This window comes from Silene latifolia, chromosome 2 (assembly GCF_048544455.1).
Source record: "Silene latifolia isolate original U9 population chromosome 2, ASM4854445v1, whole genome shotgun sequence".
Lineage (NCBI taxonomy): Eukaryota > Viridiplantae > Streptophyta > Magnoliopsida > Caryophyllales > Caryophyllaceae > Silene > Silene latifolia.
The window spans coordinates 6,786,762-6,808,255 of NC_133527.1; the positions used below are offsets into that span (position 1 = coordinate 6,786,762).

The 21,494-nt window shown below is 35.8% G+C and overlaps 4 protein-coding genes across 4 annotated transcripts; 3 read left to right on the forward strand and 1 right to left on the reverse strand.

Moving 5' to 3' along the window:
* Positions 1 to 4,226: 4,226 nt before the first annotated feature.
* On the forward strand, positions 4,227 to 6,136 carry LOC141632949 (uncharacterized). The gene is made up of 2 exons (XM_074445451.1): positions 4,227 to 4,710; positions 5,073 to 6,136. Exons 1-2 carry the CDS (start codon positions 4,227 to 4,229, stop codon positions 6,134 to 6,136), a joined length of 1,548 nt encoding a protein of 515 aa, XP_074301552.1.
* A 60-nt stretch (positions 6,137 to 6,196) lies between these two features.
* LOC141632956 (uncharacterized) lies at positions 6,197 to 6,829 on the forward strand. The gene has a single exon (XM_074445456.1). The coding sequence runs from the start codon at positions 6,197 to 6,199 to the stop codon at positions 6,827 to 6,829; it is 633 nt and encodes a 210-aa protein (XP_074301557.1).
* Positions 6,830 to 7,968: 1,139 nt separating this feature from the next.
* Positions 7,969 to 11,718, forward strand: LOC141642152 (carboxyl-terminal-processing peptidase 3, chloroplastic). Its single transcript, XM_074450849.1, has 12 exons — positions 7,969 to 8,440; positions 8,733 to 8,814; positions 8,905 to 9,035; positions 9,110 to 9,196; positions 9,429 to 9,507; positions 9,634 to 9,722; positions 9,857 to 9,892; positions 10,053 to 10,172; positions 10,265 to 10,351; positions 10,579 to 10,728; positions 11,063 to 11,170; positions 11,339 to 11,718. The coding sequence occupies exons 1-12, from the start codon at positions 8,060 to 8,062 to the stop codon at positions 11,579 to 11,581; spliced, it is 1,593 nt and encodes a 530-aa protein (XP_074306950.1). The 5' UTR covers positions 7,969 to 8,059; the 3' UTR covers positions 11,582 to 11,718.
* Positions 11,719 to 11,948: 230 nt separating this feature from the next.
* On the reverse strand, positions 11,949 to 13,325 carry LOC141632959 (uncharacterized). The gene has a single exon (XM_074445459.1). The coding sequence runs from the start codon at positions 13,323 to 13,325 to the stop codon at positions 11,949 to 11,951; it is 1,377 nt and encodes a 458-aa protein (XP_074301560.1).
* Between the last annotated feature and the right edge of the window lie 8,169 nt (positions 13,326 to 21,494).

The window sequence follows — 21,494 nt, forward strand, 5'->3', positions numbered from 1 at the left end:
TTAAATCCATTTGCATAATCCGTCCTTGTCTATTGTAATAATCTACTTTTATGGTCATTATCTAACTAGCTTAGTCGATAGAGAGTTATGAAGAGTGGTACTCAAAATATAAGACGCTGTAACTTATTATGAGGTGACAGACTGGTAGATAAAACATTTGTTGATTCCCTCTTGTCACTCTCTCTATTTTAAATAATGTTCTACTTTCTCCATCCCAAGTAATCTTCTCAATTTGATTTTCTGATCAAAGTACAATAATTTTGAAACTTTGACCGTGAATAAATGTTGAAAATAAAAAAATGATAATATGAAATAAAATATTTACTTTTATGTATGTTAAAAACACACAAATGGTCTTTCATGGAATATTTGGGGTGAAAGGATTATTTCATACAAAAATACCTTAAAATTAAGTTATGATACATTTACCGGATTTTCTAACATGTGCCAAAAATCCATATTTGTGTTAAGGCAATTTTATTTTGAGCTTGATGGATGTTGTATTTCGTAATGGACTTCATGTTTATGATTGAATGGGCTCAGAGCATTGGATCTGAAGATATGAAGGCCCATGAATGGAGTACTAATTAATGTGCATGACCATTCTGTTGGGCCCAAACTGAAACGCATTAGGACTTCTAATTTTGGAGGAGTAGAACTTGGAATTTGGCTAACTTCATATGGGATGGTGATCATCAAGATCAATTGAAGAAAAAACCAAAATTGGGAAATTTTAATAATCTCCAAAAGTTAAAATCAATACTAAATTAGAGTAGATAACAAATCATAATCATTATTACTAAACTAATTTCGTGACCAGAGAGATATTCTTTACTATAAAAGTTTGTTTGTTGATAAATACTCCGCCTGACCTCTGTCCGATCATTTGTTTACCTTTGATTTTGACACAAAGACTGAGAAAAAGAGAAGGGATCATCTGGAGTGTTATTGTTGAGTGATAAGTGGACAACAGGCTATGTGGATGATCAAACGACTTTTCAAAAAAATATACCAATATAGAAAGATAAACAAATAACCGACACACCCGAAATAGGTAAACAAATGACCGGAACGAAGAGAGTAAATAACACCCTTTTGGAACAACAGTATTAAGTAAAAGTGTAAAACCAATTGCACAAGAACAAACATAATAGTCTTTATTTATGTTATTGTTTTATATTGTAAGACTGTTGATGGTTATCAAATAATACCTCGCAAGTGCACGATTGTCGTTGTACACTATTGAGGGTCGATCCCACGAGGAGCTAGGGAGAGTATTAATCGTTTTAAATCTTTGTTTAGCTAAGTCGACAATAATGGATGAGATTGTTATACTAATGCTACCTAAAACAAAATGAAATGCAAACTAAACAAAAGGAAGGTAAATGAGCAAGAAGGAAAGATAAGTTGTAAATCAAATGATTAAAAAGCCTAGAACTCGATTCTCCCACAATAATTCGTAACTTCACACAATTAATTCCCTAGGCTAATCATAAGGGTAACAAGGTGAGGAGGAGATGGCTCTAATTCGCCTAAGACCCCCCTCTCGGGTTCGAAATAGGACACTAGCACTACCCACCAACCCCCCTCTCGGGTTCGAAGGTCGGAATCCCTAACTCAACACTCAACAACCCCAAAAACGTGCACTTTCTCAAAGAGGTCAAGAAATTGGTCAAGGTCATTAAGTACTCATCGTAATCCGGGTCATCCCACTCCCTCTCTCAAGGGTCGATTTCAAACGCTAGTCTAGAGGCACCCTCCCTCGGTTCTCCCTTTCGGTCTCAACCTAGGTTAGCAATAGGGTCGAATTCCGGGTACCCAACTTACAACCTAACCAACTCTCGTTGGTGGACAAGGGTCACAAGTCGACACTACCCAAAATCAATCCATAAACCATATAATTCCTCTAAACTACCCTCACCAATTTCCCCAAACAATTAACCTTTATGAGAATCAATTAGTGAAGTTACTCATGTCGGGTCAAACCGAGTCCTAGTGAAAGACTACTTACTAATCATGTTCCTAATTGCAAGAGAAACAACAAAGATGGAAACTTTAAGCATAAACATGGTGGAAGAACAAATTCTATTACTAATCATGCAAATATCCAACACAAATTATGAAGAAAGACAAATTAAACTAAGAATGGGTGAGAATTAAACTAAAAGACACAACCTTTAACACAAGTAACTCAAAGATTCAATCTTTGAGAGCAACCAACAATGGAAAACAAAGAAAAGATGAACAAGAAAGAGAATAACATCAATTAAACAATAAGAAGTAGTATTCAAACATAAACAATTAAACAAAACTTAAAAGAAGGCAAATGTAAACAATTGAAATTAAAGAGTGAAATAAGAGTAAAGAATTATACCAATTACATGGAAACTAGAATTGATGGAATGAAGAACTTGGATAAACAAGAGAACAATTGTATTAATTTTTTTTTTTTTTTTTTTGAATTAAACCCGAAGGTTTAAGTAGTACTATTAATAGAATCAATACCAACTACATCAGCAATCTCCAACGGAAAGGAATCCAACCACCTACGAGAACCTAATGTCCACGGCCTCAAATGAGCCAGCTCATGAGCGACCTTATTATTATCCTTATTAATTTTTGAGTAAAGATTACAATTTGGGTAAGAGGAAAATAAATTTAGGGTTCTACAATATTGAGAGAGAATAATAATCTAGTCTAATTTCTAAGATAGTGTCTAATGTAAGGTGTGTTAAATGTTATGTCCCTTTTATACTACTCTAATAATACCACTAATACAAATAATAATAATAATAATAATAATAATAATAATAATAATCCACCCAAAATTGTGTCACACGACACACTTGTAATACCCAAAAACACAATCCCCTCCTACAAAAGCCAAAACACCCTTTGTCTTCTTCTACCCAAGACCACGTGACACAGGAAACAACTCCCTCAAAACTTGTACCCGACCGGGCAACATTGCACCCGCCCGGGTATAACTTCACCCGGCCGGGCATAATTAACTCCTTCGGCTGCACGATTCACCCGGTAGAGTCAATTAAATCCCCAACTTGATTTCTTCTTCCTTAAAAGCATCGACTGCAAATTCAACTCGGGTTTCTATTCAAAGGTAATTTGAGATCTATGATTGCTCAATTCCAGCGTTAGATCAAAAGTGGAGGTCTAATTGATGTTGCTCGTTGTTGTTTGAGATTGAACGGAGCAGCTGAGGTTGAATTGATGGCGACGGAAAACGGAGTTTGCTGAGGGATGGTGATTGATTGGGGTTGCTCGTGGTGGAGTATGGTAGTGGTCGTATTGAAGGGTGGCTGATGTTGATGCCGGTGATTGTGGTGGAGTGCAGGAGAAACGGTGGCGGCTCGACGGAGTCTGATTTCGCACTCGGGTTTCGATTTCGAATCAAGGTGAGCAATTAAATTGAGCTGGGTATGGCGTGGTGGTGGATGTGGAATGAAAAACGGAAAGTAGCAAAGGTGGTAACTGGTAATGGATTGGCAGTGGCGGACCGAGGGGTGCGCACAGCACCGCACGTGCGCACCCTCGGTTTGCGGAATTTTTTTTTTTATAAAAAAACCTGTAAAAACAAAAAGATATAGAATAAGAGTCCATAAACTATCAGTATTCTTCCAGTGGTGCGCTGGTTAAGAACTTGGTTATGAAGTGAAAGGTCGCGGGTTCGAAACCTCTTAAACCTCTTAAATGCTGTTTTTTTTTCTCCTTTTGTGTTTATTCCCCAAATAATTCCCCTTTCCTATTTCTTTTTTTTTTTACACATAACTATAAACTATCGACGGCTCTTTTTTTTTTGGCACACAACCATCGACGACGCTGCCGGCTGCCGCCAACCACCGTGAGTCTGTCACCTGCCACCGCCGCCCACCACACCCTTGTAAGTTATTCAATCATTTATATCCTCTATACTTTTAAGTTTTCAAACCCTAATTCCCTTTTCCCAATTTTGGTATTTAGGTTTCTAGTTTGAAATTGTTATGAATGTCTTGTATTTTGATTTTGATTTTGGGTTGTTTATTTGTAACTTTTTGTTGTGAATTTTGATTTTTGATTACTTTACTAATGTCTAATTACTAGTTGCAATTTCAATTAATTTAATTGTTTATTTATGAAACATTGAAACAAACTAAGCTAATTTAGAAACTCCAATTAGAATTCTAGATTTCTAGACTCTTACTAATCGATTTGTTTTTCAATTTAGATTAATGACGAAATACAGAAGGTTAGAATCTTTTTGGAATACACAAAGAAAGGCACATAAAGCTTCTTCATCGTCTTCTCCTCTGTTATCTTCTCAAAATAATGAACCGAATGAAAATGTTCAAGAACCTCCTTTGTCATCTTCTAACAATGAAGAACCTCCTTTGCCGTCTCCTAACAATGAAGAACCTCCCTTATCATTTTCTCACAATGAAGAACCTTATTTGTCATCTCTTAACATTGACCAAGATTCTCAAGATGAGGAACTTGATGAAAATATTCAAGATGAGGAACTTAATGAAAATAATCAAGATGAGGAACTTGATGAAAATAATCAAGAAGAGTACAACTTACCAAATGATCCGGGAAAACGAGTGCCAATATTGTCTTACCCGGTCAATGAAAGAGATGATGTGAGAAGGAGATTTATTGAGAAGAAGCCTTGTAGACCAAGATTATCCAAAAATGAATTACCTCAAACGTTAATCGGTAAGAAGAAACGCCGTTTTAATGTTCTTTGGTATGATTTATATGATTGGCTTGAATATAGTGTCCAAAATGATGCCGCATTTTGTTTTTATTGTTACTTGTTCAAGGATGATACCAAATGTCCTTGGGAGATGCTTTTGTGAAGCATGGATGGAATAATTGGGATAAACCGTTAAGGTTAAAGAAACATGTGGGTAGCGTTGGTAGTGCTCACAATCAAGCTAGAGAGAAATACACTTTCTTCATTAATAAAAAAACCTCAATAGTTCAAAAGATTGAGAAGGTGAGCATCCAAACAAAAAACCTTTATAAATCTCGATTGTTATATTCTCTTCAATGTTTAAGATATCTTCTAAAACAAGGATTAGCCTTTCGTGGACATAAAGAAGGTGAGAATTCAAGTAACCGGGGTAATTTTATTGAACTTTTAAAATGGCTTGCCGAAAAGAATGAAACCATTGCTAAAGTTGTTCTCTCCAAGGCGCCAAAGAACCACAAAGCAACTTCCTCAAAAATTCAAAAAGATCTCATCAAGTGTTGTTCAAAAGAAACTACTAAGTTGATTATTGAAGATCTTGATAATGATTTATTTGCTATTTTAGCCGATGAGTCAAGTGATGTATCTCATAAAGAGCAATTGGCCATTTGTTTGAGGCATGTTAATAAAAAGGGCAAGGTGTGTGAAAAATTTCTTGGTATTGTGAAGGTTGATGATACTACTAGTCTAACTCTTATGAAAGCAATTGAGACTTTACTTGGTGACCATAAATTGCTTATGTCAAATATTCGTGGTCAAGGATATGACGGGGCTAGTAACATGAGAGGTGGAATTAATGGTCTTAAAAATTTGGTAATGAGAAATTCTCCTTCCGCTTATTATGTTCATTGTTTTGCACACCAACTTCAATTGACTCTTGTTGCGGTTGCAAAGGAGAATTGTGATTGTGCATCTTTTTTTCAACAACTTGGATTTGTACTTAATGTTATTGGGCAATCTTGCAAGAAGTTAGAAATGGTAAGAGAGACTCAAGCTAAAAAAGTGTTAGAAGCTTTGGGGTTGAATAAAATTGTAAGTGGGAAAGGATTGAATCAAGAACTTGGATTAAGTAGGCCGGGGGATACTCGTTGGGGTTCTCATCATAAATCAATCATGAATCTTATTGTTATGTATTCCTCGATGATTGACGTTCTTGTTAAAGTTGGTAAAGATGCAAAAAGTAACGAAGATCGTGCTAAAGCTCAAACTGCCGTGGACCATCTTGAATCATTTGAGTTCATCTTCATGTTACATTTGATGAAAGTCATCTTTGGGTATACTAATTCTTTGTGTGAGGCACTACAAAGAAAAGACCAAGATATTGTTAATGCAATGACTCTTGTTGACTTGACTAAGAAGCATTTGCAAGACACTAGGGATCATGAATGAGACAATTTCCTTCAAAGTGTGAGTGTTTTTTGTGCAAAACTTAACATTGATGTTCCAAGTATGAGTGATTCTTATGCCCCTCGTGGAAGATCAAGGAGCTTCTTTTATACGAAGACCAACCTTGAACGATTTCGCATCGATATGTTCCTAAGTGTTATCGATAAGCAACTTCTTGAACTTAATGATCGTTTTGACGAGGTAAATACGGAGTTGCTCTTGTGTATGGCTTGTTTGAGCCCGGTTAATTCATTTGCTTCTTTTGACAAGAAAAAATTGATGCGGCTTGCCGAGTTTTATCCTAATGAATTTTGTGCTCTTGATAAAGACAATCTTGTGTTTGAACTTGATATCTATAAGAGTGACATGAAACAAGACTCAAGATTTCAACAAGTGAAGAATCTTAGCGAGCTTTCTATGTTGCTTGTTGAAACAAATAAACATGTTTGTTATCCACTTGTTTATAAGCTTTTAAAGCTTGTGTTGATACTCCCGGTGGCGACGGCAAGTGTTGAAAGAGTATTTTCTTCTATGACATTTGTGAAGAACAGGTTGAGGAATAGCATGGGTAATCCACTCTTGAATCATTGTTTAGTTACATATATAGAGAAAGATTTTTTTGTGCAAGTTAGTGATGATGATGTATTGAAGCGTTTTCAGAACATGAAATCTCGTAGGATGACTTTAAATATTTAGTATTTCTTTTTGTAGCATGTTGTTTACTATGTAAGACGAAGTTTAATACTTAAGCATTTTGTTGTATTGTTAATTTTTTTTTTTTCAATTGTGCACCCCCGTTGTAAAAGCTCTGGGTCCGCCACTGTGGATTGGTGGAATGAAAATTGGTGTTTAATTATGAATTTGGTGTGAAATGGTGATGAGGAGTGGATAATTGAGTAATGGTAAATGGTGATGTGCTGAAGGTCAGGGAAAACAAACACGAAGACGGGTGAATTCATTGGATACGGTCATGCTTTGTTTGACTTTGACTTGACCCATTTCCCCTAAATTTGTATTGTATTTGTCCACCCATCTTCTATCTCGATCCTCGTCTTATTCGTCTCGACCCAATTTGCTCCTTAATACCTACACTTTATTATAATAGAGTAATAGCAGCAATAGCAATACTAATATTAAACAAGAATCCGACTAATTATTAAATCTAGTTAAGACGATTAATTATTATAAATTAGTAATTAAATGAGCTATTTAATCGATTAAGCATGCAAAAACGAGTCGGAATAAGGTATAAATGAGAGGCAAAACGCGACTAAAATCCTACTTATCAACTGTTTCACATAAACCTCTAAAAAAATTAAATTAACTAGACTAAACTCAAATCCAACGCATCTTACCTTAATCTAATTCGTGGCTTAAACAACCACCCTCCAAATCCAATAACCCATCTCGCCATCTTCCCTCAGGCCCTGTTATTTTGGACTGAAAATGTCTGAACTGAACTTATTATAGGTGAATTGAATTGAACTTAAAAAAGCTGAAATGAATTGAAATGAACTGAAATGAAGTCTAAAAGAACAAGGCTTTGATCAAGGCCCTGTCATTTTATCCTTGATTATTACATTGAATAAACAATGTGTTTGAAAATAAAAGTCGAGAGCAAATTCTTTATCACATTTTCGTATTCTTTATCACATTTTCGTATTCTATTTTGCGTGTTAGTTTTGTTTTAGACAAATGGGCAACTACAAACCTGATATTTTGTTGAGTGAGATTCTTGGCAACGCAACTAACTTCTACACCACAATTATTCACTAGATTCAACTACTTGTTGGTCCCACAAGAATCTATTAACGCCATTTAACTAACATTCATCATTTTTTAATTTTATTTTCATAAACCCTAAAAAGTTTTTTAAAAAAAACTCCAATTTCTACCAATTTGATCGAAAAATCCCCAATTAACAACATGAAATCGAGTTTTCTCACCTCTAATCTCGATCTTAACTTATCAATTACGTCTTACACATCTCATAATCACAATTATAATCATAATCATAAACTATTGCATAATCATTCTCGTCGATCGTTATATAGATTTTCGCGCGCAAATCAAACCAGTAGTATTAGGTTTAGGTCGAATTGTCGAATTGTTCCGAAGATTTGTTGCGATTCTTCGAAAGATTTGGAGATTGGTGATGAAGGTGATCGTAATTTGATTGGTGGTGTGAGTAAGATGTTGTTTAATTTGGCTGTTGGAGTTATTGGTATTGGTTTAGTTTGTGGTGCTGATTCTCCGGCGTTGGCCGAGTCGCTTACTTTCGCTTTTCCGGTGTCCCGTTCCGTTGAGGTGCCTAATTCAATACGAATATAAATATACGTTTGTGTTGGTAATACGAAGAGGTTGACTTATAGTCAAAATTGCCCTATGTTGGCTACTTCAGCGAATTATTTTGTTTTATTTCATTATAATCAAAATTTTAAAAAGAACGAGTTTTTGATTGCATTGGAAATGGAAATGAATATGTGACACGATACAAACATTTAAAGAATTTACTTTTAGACTCAAAAAATGAGACGTATAACAAAATAGGCAATACCTTGCAGAGTCTGAGTAACATAGGTTTATGTGCATGTTACAGGTAAATCGAGTACAAAGGACCCTAATTGAGACGTGGGGATTAATACGAGAATCCTTTATTGATCCCAGTTTTAACCACCAAGGTATAATCCCTTAGAAGTTGTCTTTGATATTACATTGATGTTATCAGTTTATATTATATACTTTTTTTATTGTATTGTGAATGTTGCAAGATTGGGATTTGAAACTGCAGCAAACGCTGGTAGAAATGTTCCCTTTGAAATCTGCTGATGCAGCTTATAGCAAGATTCGCGGCATGGTCTCTAGCTTAGGAGATCCGTTTACTCGAATTGTTAGCCCTAAGGTATATGTCTTAGTCTATGAAAAACAGTGGGTTGTCGTAGAACGTTAGCTTATGTTATGTTTTTTCTTGTGAAGGAGTACCAAAACTTCAGAATTGGGAGTGATGGAAACTTACAAGGAGTCGGCTTGTTCGTCAATGTAGAACCGACTACAGGGCATTTGGTAAGCAATGTAGAATTCCCGCTTCATAGAAGAGGGTCTGATTGTATTATATGGTTTTTTTTTTTTTTTGATGACGAGGGGGTTGAATCCCCCCGGGCCCATGCATTCCCGCACCACCACATGGACCATGTAAGCCACCCCCTTCGGGGGCTGCAGTGGCCAAGTGATCATCGCCCCAGTTGGTAATTAAACTTCACAGTTTGAGTCGATTGATTCTTCTATTTGTGTATAGGTCATTGTATCTTGTGTCGAGGATAGTCCAGCTGCTCGAGCTGGAATACATGCTGGAGACGAATTGGTTGAAATTAATGGTATGCAGTTGTCTGCTATGCGGAGTATAATTTTTCTGTGCCCCTGGATCTGATAGTAATGTCTGCTATGCGGAGTATAATTTTCTGATACATTTTACCCTACCTTTATATTTTGTGGAACTTCAGGTGAGAGGCTAGATGGTGTTGGTAGTGAAGCAGCAGCACAGAAGCTTCGAGGCCGTGCTGGAACAACTGTCAGAGTTAAAATTCACAGTGTACTAGCTAACTGAGCCATTCACTTTCACTTTGAAATGAATTTCATCGACATTCATATGATATATTGAGCTGTCTTAGTTCATCATAGTTCATCAATGTCAGTTTCCCTTACATAGTTTATTTCTAAATGCAGGGTAAAGACACTTTTTACAACCCTAGCTTCAGAGAGGTATGGTTCTGTTCTTGGTAGCATTGCTCTTATTACTGTTACAGTACTCCGTATTATTGTTTAGTGCGAAGGGAGCGACTAATGCAGTTTTTGATGATGACGGGTTTTGAATCCGGGATGTGAGTATTGGTTTGATTAACATGGCATTTCATTATTGAAGGTCAATCTACCTAGGGAAGACATCAAGCTTTCACCAATCTCTAGTGCTATCATCCCGCATAAGACCCCTGACGGCCATCTCTCGAGGACAGGTTATGTACGACTGTCAGCCTTTTCTCAGGTAGACCATGCTATTTTTTTTTTTTTTTTTTGACTTCTCTTAAAACTGATCTAATGACTGTTATACATTAACTAAAATGTGTCCTGAATCAGTCTGCAGCATCTGATATGGAGAAAGTCATTCATCGAATGGAGGATCAGGATGTTCACTCCTACATATTAGATCTCAGGAATAACCCAGTAAGCAATTCATAAACTTAAATTGTTAACTTGAAATGTAAATTTTCAAATTAAAATTGTGTGTCCTTTAGGTTACTCTTGTTTTGGGCAGGTCTAGTATTATAGCATCGTCTGATAGGAAACTGAGTAGGTAGATGCAGGAATGCAGGATGATGTTATTGACTTGTTCAGCTCAGGTTCTGTTTTATTGAGTTTTTGAATACTTTTCTTTTCGGAATGATTTGCAGGGAGGTTTAGTGAGAGCAGGGCTTGATGTGGCTCAAATGTGGCTTGATGGAGAGGAGACGCTAGTGTACACAATTGACAGAGATGGCCATATATTTCCGATAAATATGGTTGACGGTCATGCCTTGACACATGACCCTCTCGTAATCCTTGTAATTTTCCGAATCCTCAATTTATTGGTTTTAGTTTACCTAGAATTTCATCCTGAATATCCTTAATTGTAGCTCCACTGCATCAATATCTTAATTGTTAAGGGAATGTTCTATTATTGTAATCTATGATCTTAAAAGAAGCTTATATGTGGCCATATTTTGACTGGTATAGCCAAAACTCGGCCGTTATTCATGGTTGTGCTCCAACCCTAGCGAATATTCAAGTAAATGAACGACACTAGGCTCATACGACTGATGGCAGCTAATACCTCAATCAATATTCAGTACAATGCTTCAATTATGCTGTGTGTTAAATTATTGTTCACTGAAATAGGTCAATGAGGGAAGTGCTAGTGCAAGCGAGATTCTGGCAGGAGCTCTACATGATAATGGCCGCGCTATGCTAATAGGAAACAGAACTTTCGGAAAAGGAAAAATCCAGGTATGTATTTGTTGAAGATTTTCTAAATGTGTAGAACATTGTCCCTTATCGATCATTTTTAGAATGGCACCTTATTTGACTCGCGACCAGTATGCCTAACTAGCTTCTTCAAGCCTCCTGAGGGCATATTCTGTTTTAGGCTGCAAAACTAATGGGTTTTTCTTACAGAGTGTTACTGAACTGCATGATGGATCTGCCTTATTCGTGACGGTTGCCAAGTATTTATCCCCACTGAGACATGAAATCGATAAGGTAGGCATAGCACCAGACGTACAGTGCACAGCTGACATGCTAAATGCAGCCAAGGAGCCGGTTGTCCGAAGTTCAGGCTCTTCTCTAGAAGCAGATTCCTGCATAATGGTAGCTGAACAGGTATTGGACATCCAAGAGTCATTAGGCACTGCTTCCTGAGAATGTCTTTCTTTAATTTCCTTGTGTATATACAGTAGCTTCCTTGTCCGAAATCAAGCACCGAGTATATATAATTGTATGCATTAGAAACATTTCTAGAAGAAAATAGTGATTTACTTTGAAATGAACAACAACAACAACAACATCATCAGAGCCTTAATCCCAAAATGATATGGGGTCGGCTGACATGAATCATCCTTTCGAACCGTCCATGGGTGAACGCACGCCTCAAAATGCGAATAAAAAAAGGGAAGATGAAAAACAAAAAGGAAGAACGAAAATGTACATACTTTGAAATGAACATAAAAAAAAAAAGAACTTAGAAACCTATCTAGGATTGTGTTTATTTGATTGATATTTATGTACATTAGTTTTCGAATAAAGGCATATCAGCCAACGGAGAAGCCAAGTCGAGTTCCAAATCATCAGCAAATAGAGATTCAGTAACCCCATACGTCTCTAGTCGGTATTGAACATCTCTCGAAACAATACTGCCGTCTTTCCCGACAGCAAACAGGTAACTGGTTTCATGGTCTTCTACGAAAAACAGTTTTTCCTTGATACACGCTTTAGCTGCAGCAGAGGGAGTCATAAAAGGCCAGGGCATCTCCTCCAGCTCCAAACATAGACGGTTCTCCCAAACAACACGGTCCAGCCTTTGTCCATTCCAATACTGGTCTGTGTATGCTAGGGGAACAAACACAACCTCCCAACCCTTTGCCTTGATGTCGGGGTAATGCTTCATCAACCGACTGTCAAGCTCACGTTCGCACCACGAAAGGTAAAGGAGCACGTTCTTGCCTTGAAGCTGCTCGGCCTTGAACTCTTCACCATTCTGAATCAGACAGTTGTTGTTGTTGAATAATAATGGAAAAAGCGGGGTGAGCGATCTCACATACTCCAACCTTCGTCTTAGGATAGCTGTTCGAGTGAAGGGATATTCATTGATTCCGAAATTGGTTATCACTTCTCTTCCACAGAGCTCACCAGATTCGCAATTAGGTGGTATAATGATAAACTTTTCCCCGGGACTGAAATATCCATTTCCAAATATACGCCACAGCCTACGACAAACCTTACTGTTGTACTCGAAACGAAACCAGGAAGTGATATTCAGTTCCTGCACGGCCTGATCCAGGCACTTATTGTACGAATCTGGTTCATCGTAAAAAGGCAGGCATACGAGTACAATCTCGAGCTGTTGTTTTTTTGCTAAACAATTGTCATGGGCTTCCTTAATTAATTCCATGATTCTCCCATCAATGCACAGGTACAATCCTACATACTTACGGGACAGATCTCCGACAGTAGTGACATCATTATCCGTTCCAGGATGATGTAATCTGCGGAGGGTGAGATTGGGATGGCAAAGCAGAATATCCTTGGCAAGGGATAAAGGAGGCCGTTGATGATCATGTTTTGTAGGATCCAACCAGGACAACAATGTCTGGGTATCGTACATAGGATCCAACCTGGACCTCAATTGGTCGTCTTTTGTATCAATCGCATTCAAATTGGTGTCGAGAAAGGGAACAGAGTCGGGACTATAATAGAAAAAAAGGTCAAGAGCTCGGTGCGTATGCAAAATAATTCCCTTGGGATTGACAAAGAAGCCGGTCCTCATACAGGCGTATATATAGTCTCGAGTCTGGAAATCAGAAAAGGGTATTGCAAGACAAGAGAAGGCGGAATAAAAGTGATAGAAAGCAGCGAGTCGACTATATTCAACAACATCAGTTCTCATGTTAGCTACGACAACTAACTCAAAAGGAAAACCGTTCCCAATCCGTGTTAATTCGTTGTATGCCTCGATAATGGCACGGCATTCCTCAGCAGCGATACTGAGCATAGGGACTTTGAAACAACAAATAAGGAGGTATTTTCCTCGGAGAATGTCGAAATCAACATGTTTGTCTACAATAACACCTTTATTAAATCGTACCAAGTGAGTCGTCTTACCGTGATTAGACAATAACTGTCTAATTACTCCGAACTTTAATTTCTTCCCTCGGTTAATCTTGATAATTGTTTTAAATTCCGTAGGTTTCGAGCCTAACCACGTAATATCTTCTTCTTCGTCCGAATCCGAATCCGTCGTACGATGACGACGACTATAAAACGTACGAATGTGATCCGCAATGGTCAAATTGGTGGATTTAAAATCAGGATGTTTTTTAGATTTTTTATAATTATTTTGTAAAATACTCTGAGTTATGATCTCAGTGGGAGAGGGAAAAAACATCTTAACTGAATAAAATTAAAGAAATCGAGACTGAAATTATCAACTCACCTGACTTTCCCTTTCTGATCAACGCTCATACAACTTGTATCTTCCACCCTTGTTTTATGGAGTATATGTATATAATTATATATCAACCCTAATTCAATCCGCATAATTGAACTCAACGATATTATTTATTAATAATAAGGGTTTTTCTTAATGGGCACATGATAAGGAGAGCTGGCAAAAGCAGATCCAACCCGATCGAAACCCGACCCGATACAACCCGAAAATTGGGTGAATCGAAACCGAACCGACCCAACCCGATCGAAACCCGACCCGATACAACCCGAAAACTGGGTGAATCGAAACCGAACCGACCCAACCCGACCCGATAACCAATAAAGCCCTTATTTTTTCCAACCCGAGCCCGACCTGAACCGACCCGGCCCGATCCATGACCCGATATTGACTCAGCCCGGTAGATGACCTGATAATGAATTAGCTTAATAATGTGTAAATAATACAAAATTGACATTAATCTTAATTATTTTCAATTAAAAACATCAGTTAATACACCACACGTTGTTTAAACATAAAATTATCTATCTAAAACTAAAAACATATGAGAAAATATATGTTTATATATAACCTGACCCAATACTGACCCGTTAACGACCCGACCCACCTTGCCACCCGCTGATGACCCGACCCGAAGATGACCCGACATGAATTGTAACCGACCCGAGCCGATTCTGACCCGACACAACCCGAACCCGATATGACCCGACCCGAGTGACCCGATTGTCACCTCTGATAAGAAGTTAAGTAGGGAAAGTTAAGAATATATTATGACAAATTAGAGTTCAAACTCATATTTACCATAATTAGTAATCTAATGAAAATCTTTCCTTATTAACTTGTTATGGCACATCTTAAAAAACCCTATAATAAAATAATAAAATTATACTAGTAGGATTTTCTACCATGTAATAATACACTCCTAAATTATTTAATTATTTTCTTAAATTAAATACCCAAAGTATTCGAATTTGGGTTTTTTAAGCGTTAAATATTGTCACATAAAAATGTATTTTGATGAGTAATGATGTTTATGTTGATGACCCAACGTATTTTAGATGAGTAATCAACTGAAACCTGAGTAATTTTTTTGAGTTATAATGTAACTTTTTGAGATTAATGTTTAAGTAGATGAACTCAAAAACTTTATAATAAAACTCAAAATTTTAAAATTAAAACTCAAAAAAACTTTATCTTAATACTCAAAAACTATACTATTTGATTAACTACATCAGATGTATAATCTACTTACTCATAAAATCATCGACTTTGTTAACATCACATAAACATTAGAAAACGTGATAGTTGTTTTAGTGTAGCAATATTAAGCAAAACCAAGATCAATATAATTTTATTAATGATAACTTATTACAAAGGATCATGGTTTATCATGCATCCAACATACTAATAAGACTTCAATAGAATAGAGAAATTCCAATAAGAGAGAAACAAATGAAAAGGCTTTTAGACAACATTGGGGTGGCAACATTAGCATGATCACGTGCAGGAGCGGGTGCAGGTGATGGGGAAGACATTGGACTATGACCGTGGTGGCCGTGATCTGGGGCAGGTGCTGGCGCCATACGGGTATGGTGGTGTTTGTGGTGATGCTTGTGGTGGGCCATACCCGTGGCGAAAACAAGGGATAATATGGTGATTATAAGGGTAAAGAACACAAAGGAATTCTTAAGTTGTGCCATTAGTGTGTGTAGTTGTATTGGTATGATTTTTTTGTTGGGAGATTATAATGAAATCAAATGAAGGTTGCAATATATAGAATAAAATCAATTAGTTTAAAATATGGAAATAAATAATTAAATAGGTTTGATATTGGGTGAAAGTATAATTAATTTTAATATAGGGAGTATGTAATTAACATCTCAAATTAATATTTGTCTATCAAGCTTTTGTAACGGTCAACGGATATAATAATAAATGTTGGATTAAGCAAATAAGACAATCCGTATTTTATTCCAAAATGTGTAACAAATCAAAATATGGTTTGTAAGGGAAGTGCGTAATTAAGTTTCTATCTATTATGGGTATGTTTTTAATCTTATTCTTATTAGGAAGAGTGACTAAAATTTTAGGTGTAGTTTAGCTTACGATTGTGGTACGTGAAGTCTCTTTTCTTTTGGACTCAAATTGTCTGAATTGAACTGAATTTAATAGAGCTGGACTGAGTTTAACTTAATTGAGCTGAGTTAAACTTAATTGAACTGAATTAAAGAGTTAATTTGTAAAGAGAATAGCTGAACTGAACTAAACTGTACTGAATAGAGCTGAACTGAATTGAAATGACCTGAAATTATGTGGGGAAAAAAAATAATAAGGCCGAAATGAAAAGGAATGGGGTATGATATGATGGGTTTCAACTCTATTCCAAAACTACCAACCAAATAATGTATTAAGAAGAGATGTTTTAAATGTGCCATTAGAGAGGTGGTTAGTAAAAAAAAATCAGTCAATACTTGGTAGGAGTGTTACACAAATTTATCAGAAAATACTAAAATGAATCCTTAGTTAATTAATTATTTTTATCCATTAATGAATCCTATTAGTAAGAGTTTTGGCACACATTAAGAAGTCATATAAGGAAAGATTCTCAGGATAATTTCATTAAAAATGGCAATAATGAGTTCATCTCTAAGTTTATCATGAAATTATCCTAAGAATCTTTCCTTTTATGGCTTCTTAATGTGTGTCCTTAGGACAAACGTTAGAAAAACCCTAGTAGTAAACCTACCAAGTACCAATAACAAAAAAAAATTAATTAAATCGTTTTCAAATATGTAGTAAAAAATTATTTTAACAACTTGAACTTTTTAATGGGTTTAATATATTAACCATGGTCAGATAAAAAGAAACTCTACCCATTAATCCTAGTTGCATGTCAACAATTTTTTCCTATTGTTATTTCTTATTTGTAGTCAAGATCATCTTCATTTTCTAAAACGAAATGAAGGTCCATTTTCTTTTAATGCTAAAGATTGTAAACTGTCAACATTAAACGGTTAAAGATTTAAACAAAAAAATAAAGGGTTGATAGAGAATAAAGGGGAAAATATTATTAAATAAATTTGTAAGAGAAAATTAAGAGAAGAAATGGAGAGGGTCTTATTGTGCTAGTTGTGTTGTTTTTAGAGCCACACCAACAACCATTGGACTGAGATATTTGTTTTGTGGTTATCAGGCCCAGTGCAGCCCCATAAAACTACTTCCTCCATTTCATTCAATTCCATACATTTGCCTTTTTGAACACTATTCACAAGTAGGGAGAATTTTCGATACAACTTCTAATATATAGCATAAAATATAGTCATGTGAGATCTTGTTTTAATTGTCTTACCGAGTACATTGTAAATAACAAATTTTTATAATTTTTACTAATACGTAACTAAAGATATAAACAAAAGAAAACGAGCATTGATATACGTGTATAAAGCAAATGTATGGAATTGAATGAAACGGAGGAAGTATTATTTTATAGGACCATTTTATGAATAAGACTAGCCCCTTTACAAAAGGTCCAACTAAAATAATTAATATATTTTTATAACAATATTTTATTTTAATAACCTAATGTTATATTTTGATAACTTGCACATTTTTTTTTTTTTTTGATAACAAGAGCCCGAAGGCTTACTTCATTAATAATGAATCAACGATAACATAGGAACTTGCGATCGATGGTAAACCAGCTGACCACACGACTCTACCAACTACTCTAGGGGACACGTGAGCTAAAGCATGTGCCACATTGTTATTAACCCTACTGGTGTGCGACCAAATAACCGAATCAAAAGTATTACATAACATTGAAATATCATCAAAAACTAAAGAAAGAGCACTTCGACCACCCGACTTCTTCTTTAACGCGTCAATAACCGATAGACAATCGCTTTCCACAATCACCCTTGTGGCCTTGTGTGTCCTCTTTGCATTGCTTCTGAGACACCTTCAAGAACCGCCATTGCTTCCGCCATTGTTGGGTCTTATACCTACGACAAGACAGACGATATTCCACACTTAACTAACCCTTGCCCATCTCGACAATCCACACCCAAGCTCACCCCCTCGCCTTCCTTCACTCCTGCATCTACATTTATTTTCACAAACCCGTCACTCGGTGCACACCACCTCGTACGTTCCCCCAACTCCTCTGCCCGACATCCTCCCTCCCTCTTCGAATTAAAGGTGCCTCCCTCTATCTCTTCCATCACATCAACAGCTCTCCTAACCACACTCTTATGGTCCGGCTCCCTAGCATCAAAGACAACTTTATTGCGGTGCACATTTAAATATATCCGAATTCATCCTAAGATTTTGAGTTATCAAAATAAAACTAAAATGCAAATATAATTAACTGTTAAGTGTAGACTATTCTCTTATTGGGATTATAGGAGAGTTGTTTTTTTTTTTGAAATTGTCATCTCATTAATAATCAACTAAGCGTAGGTTACAATGAAGATAACAAATAGACAAAGGAAAATCAAGATTGCTAACGTAAAAAATACATTCAAAATAACTATCTAAATATCGGTAATGGCGCCGCTCTCAAAATCATAAATTTCTTGAATCTATGAATAATCGATGTATTTGCATCCTTCTTGATGGAGGGAAACAGTGTAGCCGTCTTGATGTATTCATCCACGAAACAAATCTGATAATCTCCCCGTCGATTAAAACTTATTATATTGATAACAATCCCACGAAAAAATGGAAAAACCCCGAAAGAAGGGACGGAACAACAGATCTCACCAAAAGGGAGACTATTATTGAAAATAAGATAGATCTGCATAATATTAGATGTTTAAGAAAGCTTTTGTGGGGCTTACCATCGATGGATGATCGATGGAAGCCCCCGAATAATAATGGAGGCTAGGTTTTTAGAGAGGGTTTTTTTTTAGAGAGAGAGAGAATAGGAGAGTTGTTGATTCAACAAGGATCCTCTCCATTTCTTTTTAGGAAATGGAGAGGAACCTTGTTGAATACTATTATGGTATTATATAACCGGTTGTAGAAGAGCATCATACAACCATAATCAATTTAACTGAGTTTATTTGTATTTTTTTCGAGGTTTTATAATTTAGATTTACATTTTAATTTTTTTAAAGATTAAAAATTTAACTAAGATCATATACATTATTTTTGAGTTGTATTATAATTTTTTAAGTTCAGTATTTTTATAATGGAACTCGAATTCTTTCAAATAAAGCTCATAATCTATAAATCTAAGTTCAAGTAAACACATTATAAAGCTGGAATTCTATTATATACAACCAATACAACTGATTGTATAGTCTACTTACTGGTATAGCCCGAGCATCAGAATTGAGCTGTATTTTTTTGGGCCTCAAAATTGTGTTGGGGTAGTTTTATTTCAAGTTATGAATATGTTTGAAATTTGAATGATTGTCGATACACATGCATTTTATTCACTACTCCAAGCTGAGATCTTAGCTTCGACTAATCCTATGATTTTTACATTTTATCACCTACGGAGTATAAAAATTCAGCCGCATTGGATTGGAGGCTTGGTTCCCGCGCTTGTGACTCCACAGAGCCTTAGATACCCCTAGCGATAAAGATGTGTCACTTATAAAAATATTACATTGGGTTACACTTGAAAAAACATATAGCTACACTTTCAACAATTTTTAATTTATCTTACGAAAGATAACTACATTTTACCATCTTAACTTTCTCTTTTAATTAACTCCCCAGCTAATTTTACTAAATAAATCCTAACAAAAAACATAAAATTACTTTGACTTTGGCAGAACTATGAATTTCACGACATTTCACATATCAAAAACGCAAATTCTTTTGTGCAAGTGTGCAACATCATACGTGCGACCAGGAGAAAGTAATCACTTTTTGAGAAATAGTGATCGCTTTTGGTTAATAATAATCACTTTTTATAATTAGAAAATGACCATTTTATTTATAGTGGTTACTATTTACCTAAAAATAGTCACTATTAATAAAAAAAAATATCGCTTTTTACAAAAACCACGAAAAATCATCGTAAAAGAGAATTACTTAAAAAAACAAGAAATACGCAACAAATATGGCCATAGAAGAGTCAATATCAAAGCCCACATGCAAAACGGACCCATGCAAGCTGTACAACCATCATAACCACCAAAACGACCAGTTTTATCTTAAGTGGGCCGACATAGCCCATTAATATTAATCCGACTTAGACAAAACGTGTCACAATATCATTGGTGTCATAACATAGATTAGCTGGCTAACACATGGTCCATCTCTAAATTAAAACAACACATATTCGTTTATCCCCACAAAATATCTCCAAAATATCCCAAATGTGAATTCAATTTTCAATAGGTCTTGGTAGACCTGGCAAAACCCGACCCGACTCGATAAAACCGATCCGACTCGCCCGATATTGGACCCGGCCGACAACCGAAAATATTAAAAATATCTAGTACCCGAAATCGACCCAGTCTGATCTGACATAACCCGATACCTAGTTGTATCCGATAACCGATATAACCTGAACCCGATAATACCCAAGCCGATTAAAACCGGAAAATGAAGCTATCCGACCCGAATCAGACCCGAATCAGACTCCAATAACCGATCTAAACCGAACCTGGTTATAATGAAGCTGATTAATGCCTGAATTGAAGCAGGCCTAAAGAACCAATAGTACATGAATATCAGATAAGCGATAACTGATAACCGATATAACTCGAACCTGAGTATACCCATGTCTATTAGCGCCCAACCCGCTTAAAACTTAGATAACATATGGTTAGTGAATGACGCTCTTAATACTCAATGAGTCAATGTTAATTCACAATTGACATTATGATGGTTACAAAATAGTATCCACAATAATGTTGTTTCACATCAAGTGATTACAAGTTATTTTATTTAATCACGTATTTTTGTATAAGAGGTCTTGTACAAGAATATTGTAAAATGAATCCTTTTGAAGATTAATATTTATGGGTCATTTTCTTATTATCCATTTTAGAAATTATTAGTATAATACCGTCTTAAAACGAACTACTTAGTATTATTTCTTATGAAAAGTATTTATTTCTCTTCTTGAGTTCACCATTTAAGATATAGTGAAATCAAAATTGTCCTTCATAGATGAGAGTAAAAACTAAAATGCAAGATTTTGCTGAAATGGGAGAGTTAAAAGTAGTTGAATAATTTGACTTTTTCCTATTTTCTATTTTCTTTCTATTAACATGAATGAACATGTGGTATGTGTGGAAAAGCCATGATCCCATGATGCACAAGCTACCCACGTTTAAAGATGGCCTTTGGTCAGTCGGTTTCAAGTTTATTTCGAATTTGATTTGTTATCGAATTGGATTGTTTTGGGTCAATTACTTATTCGGCCAGCTTAGGTTTGGCTCAGGTTTGAGCCAACTCTATCCACGTGGCCACTTTTAATGTTTTAGAGTAGTTTTTTTTTTTTTGATTTGGCTTGATATTTTGCTTTCTTTATTACATTTTTATTGTCCAACTTTTTATTTTGGTAGAATTTAAGCCAACTACAAGTAGTTCGGGTAGGACCGCAAACCAAAAGTAGTCATATTTGGCCCCGCTCTTTTCGAAAGGAAC